This window comes from Leptonychotes weddellii, chromosome 11 (genome assembly GCF_054177405.1).
Source record: "Leptonychotes weddellii isolate Sample4059 chromosome 11, ASM5417740v2, whole genome shotgun sequence".
In the NCBI taxonomy this organism is placed as follows: Eukaryota; Metazoa; Chordata; class Mammalia; order Carnivora; family Phocidae; genus Leptonychotes; species Leptonychotes weddellii.
The window spans coordinates 4,377,644-4,385,010 of NC_138379.1; the positions used below are offsets into that span (position 1 = coordinate 4,377,644).

General features: G+C 62.8%; 2 protein-coding genes across 7 annotated transcripts in view; both read right to left on the reverse strand.

Moving 5' to 3' along the window:
- TCIRG1 (T cell immune regulator 1, ATPase H+ transporting V0 subunit a3) overlaps positions 1 to 2,087 on the reverse strand; it is a 10,713-nt gene extending 8,626 nt beyond the window's left edge. For 3 of the 6 annotated variants that reach the window (XM_081797663.1, XM_081797664.1, XM_081797662.1), the window contains exons 1-2: positions 1,978 to 2,087; positions 782 to 845 (exon numbers count right to left, since the gene is read on the reverse strand). The gene's annotated coding sequence lies outside the window, so the exon portion shown is untranslated. The remainder of the gene's footprint in view (positions 1 to 781; positions 846 to 1,977) is intronic. The other 3 variants (XM_031039469.2, XM_031039468.2, XM_081797665.1) reach the window with 2 other exon arrangements.
- Positions 2,088 to 4,447: 2,360 nt separating this feature from the next.
- NDUFS8 (NADH:ubiquinone oxidoreductase core subunit S8) lies at positions 4,448 to 7,361 on the reverse strand. The gene is made up of 6 exons (XM_081797666.1): positions 7,342 to 7,361; positions 7,198 to 7,248; positions 6,552 to 6,641; positions 6,283 to 6,455; positions 4,723 to 4,851; positions 4,448 to 4,638 (listed from the first exon to the last, which is right to left on the reverse strand). The coding sequence occupies exons 3-6, from the start codon at positions 6,628 to 6,630 to the stop codon at positions 4,507 to 4,509; spliced, it is 513 nt and encodes a 170-aa protein (XP_081653792.1). The 5' UTR covers positions 6,631 to 6,641; positions 7,198 to 7,248; positions 7,342 to 7,361; the 3' UTR covers positions 4,448 to 4,506.
- Between the last annotated feature and the right edge of the window lie 6 nt (positions 7,362 to 7,367).

Here is a 7,367-nt window from a genome sequence, read left to right on the forward strand (position 1 = left end):
CTTAACTGCCACAGCCCTCGGCTGGCCATGAACCCTTGTCCTTCTATACCAAGGAGCGTCCATCCATGACAACAGACAGCCGGGGCTGAGGTTGGGGCTGTCCCTGCCCCGCCCCCCGGCAGCTGGAGCCCCCTCCCTCCCTGAGGTGTCTGTGTGTGCTGAGGGGGTGGGAGCCTCATTGAGGGCAGAGAGGCCTGAGGGCGGGGGAACCTTCCACCGAGGCCTGGACCGCTTGGCGACCGATGGCCAAATAGGGGCGGAAACAGCCTTCCAGGTGTCGAAACCCACGAAAGCGAAACTGTGGAAGCTGACATGGGCAGGACGGCCTGGCGGGGCCCTGCCCAGACGCCGCGGGGGGAAGCCCTGCAGATGCCCCAGCCATGAGCCAGGACTCCACAGCCGCTGCTCTTGGGGCCTGGGGCCAGCCACTTCCCCTCTGTGGGACTCAGTTTCCCTAGCGCTCAAAGTGTCAGGGAAGGGGACGGGTACAGGTGAGGTCCCCAACTGAGGGTGATCATTTGGTGCCAAAGTGCCCCGCCTGCTGTCTGGGTCAGCGGGGCCCTGCCCAGCTGGTCACTTCCTCCCCTGGGCCTGTTTCCTTCAGTCTAAATAGGGACTGCAGCCCCGGCCCCAGCCTGGAAGAGGAGAGAAGGCAGAGAGGGTCCCGGACAGGGAAGGGTGGGCAGGAGGAGCTAGGTTCCATCCCCAGAGGGCCGGGGACCAGGCTCCAGAGTGTGGCTCAAGCTGTGACTGGCTGTGTGTCCTTGGGGGAGTCTCTCACCTTCTCTGGGCCTCTACTTCCTCTTCGGGTAAATGGGACTTGCCACCCCCAGGAGAGACAGGACCTGAGTGATAAGACAAAAATAGAGCCTCCACGTAACCCTTCACCCATGCTACCTCATTGAAACCTAAGAGCAATCCTGGGGAAAGAGGACCCTGTACCCTTGTTTTACAGAGTTTCAACGGACGGGTCAGTGCATCTGGAGAGGTGAGGTCTGGGATCAGGTGGTCAGCCAGTGGCCAAGTCAGGCCGGAGGCAGGTCTGGAAGTCCCAGTGCACAGTATGGGCTAGGGGAGGGCAGTTCTCTCCCCAGGGCACCCTGAAAGGCTGGGCTGCACAGATGAGGGGGTTGTAGAGAACGAGGTCTGGGGACCCAGGGGGTGCAGCAGCCCCAGGCTGTGGCAAATCCAGCCTGGTACCCCTCACTCACAGGGCCTTAGCCTAGGGCAAGTCCCTCGGGCGGGAATACCCTTGGGTGGGGTGGGTGGGGTGTGTAGGAACCTGGTCAGACCCCTCCCCCACATTTGAGGACTCCACTGGCTCACCCCTTTCCCCCCCTCCTCCCTGGCCCCTACCCAAGCCAGGGGCCACCCCACTCCTTTTAATGGAGCAAATGAAGTTTCCTCAGTCCTGTGGCCTTCAGAGTCCAAGACTGCAGCCCCCTCCTCACTCTATCCGCCCCCCACCTCCTTCAGGAACCCACCAGATCTCTCCTCTGAGCCTCTAATCCATGATGATGAGAGCTGAGCTGGAGGAGACGGCCTGCTGCTTCCCCTATTCCAGACTGGTAGGCTCTAGAGTTAGAGTGACCCCACTTGCCTCTAGCTCTGCCTCTTCCTAGTTGGGTGGGCCTCAATTTCCTCATCTGTAGAATGGGTCCCTCCCTCCGAGGAAGATGCCACAGAGAAAGCCCTGAGCGCCACCAGAGCACTACCAGGATGGGCAGAGTTGGGCCCAGTAGTTAGCGGCTGTTAACTCCCCAACCTCCTCTTCCTCTTCCCTTCCCCCACCTCCTCCTCCTCCTCGTCGCCACTGTGGCCCCCACCAAGGCCCGACACCCGGCGGGCCGGCAGACTGAGTCGCATGCACTGACCCAGCCGGGCGGGGGTTCCAGGAACCCCTTCCCGGGGCAGGGCGAAGCGAGGGTGGCAGTCGGAGCTGGGGGGCTCTGCAGACCCCGGCTGGGGCACACTCACCCCAGGGTCGGCCGCACGCGCCACTGCTCGGCTCTGCGCTCCCGGCTCTGCGCTCCGGGTCGCGGCGCCCACGCAACTCACTTTCCCCGGCGGGCGGGGCCGCAAGGGGCGGGACCACGGAAGCCCCGCCCCGTCCCGTCCGGGCCTGGTGGGGAGGGGCACCGGAGTCCCGCGAGCGGCCGGCGGGGAGGCAGGGCTCGGGCGGCGACCCTGCCCGCCCTCGCCTCCTCGCGGGAGGCTGGGGGACCACTGGGGGCGTGGGGCGGGGAGGCCGGGATTCCCGAGCGGAGACACCGAGCAGCGCCGACCGCGCCCGCCTACGTGGCCGGGATGCGGGTGCGGGGAGGCCTCCGGGGCTCGAGGATGGGAAACCCCCCCCCCACCTAGAGGGCTCGCTGATGGGACCCCAAAACACTGAGGCTTGGGGTCCAAGAGCCGCGTGTCCCCAGCCCGCTTCCCCACCTCTGGGACCCTTTTCCTGAGGCCGCATTTGCACCCCGTCCTTACATCTTCCTGCCTCTGACCACCCAGGCCTAGGGCCCGGCCCACCTAGGCTCCAGGCCCAGGGCTCTGTGCTCTTGGGTGGATGCTGCCCCTCTCTGGGCATTTTTCCTCAATGGCACCGGGATACTGAGGGCTGGGCCATGGCTGTGTTGTTCCACTCAGGGCAGGGCACCCAATGGTAGTTGCTGCTCGTCCTGCGGCTGGGGGTGTCCCAGTGACTTTGCTAATGAGCCCCCCGCTTGGTCATGTCCCAGCACCCCTGAACGGAGGTCACGAATGTCCAGCTGCCTGCACTCTGGACAGGCCAGGACCATACCCACTGGGGACAGGAGGGACAGGGGGCCTCTCAGCTCTGGTGATCCTTGAACCTCACATGGCAAGGTCCTCTGAGGGGTAGGGGAGCTGTCGGCAAACAGAGGCCCAGAGCTGGGGGTGGAAACAGTTACAGCCAAGGTCAACATCCTCAGAAAAATGGGGGGACCCAGTTCTGGGGCATCATAGGCCCGTTTCCAGGGGAGGGACCCTCAACACAACCAAACTGAGCACCAGTGGGGGCCTCAGGCCAATACTTCCTGGCGCAGGGGAAACCGGAACCCCGCTGTTACAAAACGGCGTTAGAAGGACCCTCCTGAATCACGCACAAAGTTTCTGACAAGTCAGAAAAGGAAAGAACCAAGTCAGGAGCTGGACAGTCTGACCCATTTCTAACAGATGTGTTCTGTGTACAAATATAGGCTCCACGACAACGACCTAATGCTGGTTCTATCTGGGAAAAGTGCAGTTAGAGGTGATTTAGAATTTGCAAGCCCGTTTCATTGCTGCAGGGCTCCTGCCTCCCACAGCCACTAGGGCTGCAGGGCGCTGGGCACACGGACACTTCCTAGGTTCTGCTCTTCCCTTCGGGTCCTGCACTTTCTCACCTCTGCGCCTTGTTCCTTAGGCTGTGGGGGCCCAGGCAGGGCCTGCCCACTTCAGCACCAGGACGATGGCCCAGGTGTCAGCAGTCATGAACAAAGGGAATGAGCTGGAGGAAGGCTGGGGTTCTTTGCTACAGGCCTTCTCAGAGCCTTGAATGTGCTCACATGAAGTGCCTATCCGAGGAAAGAGGGCACTTGGGGCATTTCCCATGCTGACTGGTCCATGGAACAACTCTCCTCCCTTTTCTTTAGACAAAGCATCACGGGAGGTTAGTGTTTTGTAGAGTGCTTTTGGAAACGGTGGAAAAGGAAGGAGGGGCCCAGATCCCTGACCTGAGCTAGTGTTTTCATGGGACACATGCTGTGTGATCCCGAGCAAGTCGCTTCCCTTCTCTGAGCTGGTGTGCTCACAGCTGGGGACGGGCTGAAGCCCTTTCACGGTGCCTGGCACCGAGTCCCGGGGGGGCGGCTTTTCGCCGCTCCATCCGCACGGGGCGAGCACACGGCCCCGCAGAGAACCATACCTCTGCTGGATCGCAAAGCAGAAGTTCCGAGGGCGGCAGCCAAGCCCTGCAGCCAGCTCTGGGGAACTTGGGGCAGAAAGGGGATGTGGCTGGAGATGAGGCAAGGCCAGCTCAGGGGCAGCAGGGCCTGTGTCACCTCCTTGTGACTGCTGCCCTGGAGCAGGCCTCTCCCTGCCCCCAACAAGGACACCCTGGCCTTTCTGAGGTTCCGCCACTCGCTGGCCTTCTGCCCGAAGCCTCAGGAGACTTGACAGCCATAGGGCCGTAGCTGTGCGTGGCCCTACCCTTTGGACATCCAGGATCGTGGGGACAGCAGACCCGAGACTAAGCTTTGGGGAGTATGCCCAGGAAGAAGTGTGCGCAGCAGGGGGGGCTGGCGGCCCAGCCACGGCCCCCAGAGTCCCACGGGAAGGCCAGGTCACCTCCGCTAGCTCCCCTGAAGGGCCTGCGAGGGGAGGGACCCACGGGCTGCAGCCGGGCTGCACCGTCCCGGCCTGGCCAGCTGAGTCATGACAGAGGCAGTGCGGGAGGGCAGAGCTTTTTTATTGGGCGGCAGGGGCCGCGGGCCAGCCGGGCGGGGGGCGTCAGCGGTAGAGGTAGTCGGCCTGGATGTTGGCGGCGATCTCGGCCTCCCACTTGTCCCCGTTGCTGAGCAGCTTCTCCTTGTTGTACAGGAGCTCCTCGTGCGTCTCGGTGGAGAACTCGAAGTTGGGGCCCTGTGGGCGGGTGCAGGTGCGGCCCCGTTAGGCCCCTCCGAAGAGCCTCTGCCCCCGGCCCCGCCCCACCCCAGGCCCGCTCACCTCGACGATGGCGTCCACCGGGCAGGCCTCCTGGCAGAAGCCACAGTAGATGCACTTGGTCATGTCGATGTCGTAGCGGGTGGTCCGGCGGCTGCCATCGGCCCGCGGCTCAGCCTCGATGGTGATGGCCTGGGAGAGGGGTACCGGGCGTCCCTGACTGCTCGTGTCTGCCCCCTCCTGGGGGCTCACCCTAGGGCCCCAGAGCAGACCTGCCACCCGCTCTCAGCCTGATGTGCCCTTCCCACTGCCTCTCCCGAGAGGCCCCCGTCACACTGCCCTAGCTGCCATTTTTGTCAACCGCCGGCACCTGCTGCCGGAGAGACCAGGTCTCACGAGGGGAGGGCTGTAACATGCCGTGTTCACTGCAGCACCTGTGGCCCCGGGGCGGGGGGTCCCCAGGACTTGCTCGACTGCTGGTCATTGTATACTGAACAACCTTCCCATTTACATCGTTATCCCCCTTTCATGGATGAGACTCAGAGAAGTTGAAGGGCTTCCCAAAGCCACACAGCAAGTGAGGGGCAAAGCCCAGACTCGAGGTAGGTCCTTAACCCTCAGTTTCTGGGTACGGCCTATGCCAGCAGCGAGAAGGCCTGGGGCCTCCCACGGCCGGAAGAATGTTTAAAGGGGGTTTGCCAAAGGCCCTCACGTGTCCCCAGGAGTGTAATGCCCACTATTCAGTGGGACCTTAGGCTGGTAGCCTTGTTTTTTCGTGCCTCAGTTTCCTCTATAAAAATGGGGGAAACAACCTCTACGTCCTGGAGTTGCTGTAAAAGTAAGTCATGAGCTGGAACAGTGCCTGGTCCATGCCCGGTGCTCATGGCCTTCCTGTGCTCCAGGATCAGAGACATCAAGGCCACGGCCCATGGCCTGCAGCAGCCGCTGGGAGGGGGCGCTCACTGTGTGGACGGTGAGTGACCACAGTGCCTGGCGCTCCTGCTGGGCACGCCCATGGGTCTGCCTGAGAGCCTCAACTGGATCTTTCCTTTCGTTTTAAAAATTTATTTATTTGAGAGAGAGACGGAGTGCGGGCAGGGGGCAGGGGGGAGGGGCAGAGGGACAGAGAGAATCCAAGCAGACTCCGCACTCAGCGCAGAGCCCGATGTGGGAATTGATCTCACGATCCTGAGATCATGACCTGAGCCGAAACCAAGAGTCGGCCGCTTAACTGACTAAGCCACCCGGGCGCCCCAACTGGATGTGTTCCTACACTAATGGGTCCTGACTCCAGCGGGGGGATCCGTGTAGGGCCCTCCAACAGAACTAATGCTGGGGGCTCAAAGCAGCAGCACCCGGGGGCAGGGAAGGCCTCAGCTGTGGCACGTGTGTCCTTGGGGCTGGTGACAGGCACACACACAGAGATCCTAAAACTGCTGCTGCGTTCAGGGTAAGACTGGAGACTTTCAGGTACCACCATGTGGCTCCCAAGCCCAGGTTTCACACCGCTGACCAGATCCCCGATGGCAGGACCCACAGGTGTCATGTGGCCTGCTCAGGGCTGCAGCCTCCCCCGTGAGTGGCAGGGGCCAGGGTGGCGGTCAGCAGGCGTCAGGGGCTCACCTGGGCGGGGCAGACAGCCTCACAAAGCTTACAGGCGATGCAGCGCTCCTCTCCCGATGGATACCGACGCAGTGCATGCTCTCCCCGAAAGCGAGGGCTCAGTGGGCCCTTCTCGAATGGGTAGTTGATGGTGGCAGGCTCCCGGAACAGGTAGCTCAGGGTCATGCCCAGGCCTGTGGGCAGCAGGTGCACGGTGGGTGGGAGCCCCTCCTCCCTAACAGTCTGTGCCCATCCCCCGTCCTGCCAAGCCCCCTTCCCCTAGGGCCCACCTCGGATGAGCTCAGTCCACAGCAGGGTCTGAGCCGCCCTGTCGGTCACCGCCTTCATGTCCATCGAGGGGTCCCGCATGTTCACGAACTCTGCAGGGGAGGTGGGCTTAGAAGGGGTCGTGGCAGGGCCTCTCATGTGCCCATGTCCCCGAGGAATCCAACTCAGGGAGACAGGGCCTCGTCTTCCTTCCAGCTGGGCCCCAAGGGCTTATTCATTCATCAAACCTTCCGGCCTCAGCAAGCACCCTTCAGGGCCTGTCTCTGGCTCCGGGCAGTCCTTGCCCACTTCTCCCTGTGTGTGGGCAGCCGTCCGAGCCCAGGAATTGAGGAGGGTGGGAAGGGGCTTGGGCGGTGAGGTCCTGGCAGAGGACGGACACCCGAGCCTCACACCTGGCAGCTCCCTCCCTGTCCCACGTAAGGGAGCTCTGAGCTCAATGTGTGGCCACAGGGAAGGCTCCCCACCCCCTCACTGACAGACCCTGCCCCCATGAATCATATTCAGTCTTGATCATCGCACAGAGTAGAAACAGAGGCTCAGAGAGGGGGAGCCTCTGGCAAAGCCAGGACTAGAACCCAGGCCTCCACCCCTGCCTCTGGCAGGTTCATGATCAGGAAAGCCTGAGGGTCAAGGTGCCCCAGGACTCACTGTAGGTCGCTGCCACTGTGCTGCTGTGGAGGCTCCGGCCAGTGGGACGCCCTGGAAGGGGAGGGATTACACTGTGCAGCTGCAGCCCCGTGTCGGGAGACTGGGCTCCCCCCTGCACCCCAGGAAAGGCTCCCTCGGTCCTACCTGCATGTGCAGCCTGGGCCAGGGCC

Excerpts from the sequence above, each read along its gene's own strand:
- NDUFS8 (XM_081797666.1), bottom strand. The coding sequence starts at position 6,630 with ATGCGGGACCCCTCGATGGACATGAAGGCGGTGACCGACAGGGCGGCT. Across the intron at positions 6,456-6,551 it reads GTGGACTGAGCTCATCCGAG|GCCTGGGCATGACCCTGAGC; the intron begins GTGGGCCCTAGG and ends TGCTGCCCACAG. Across the intron at positions 4,639-4,722 it reads CGGTGGACGCCATCGTCGAG|GGCCCCAACTTCGAGTTCTC; the intron begins GTGAGCGGGCCT and ends ACCCGCCCACAG.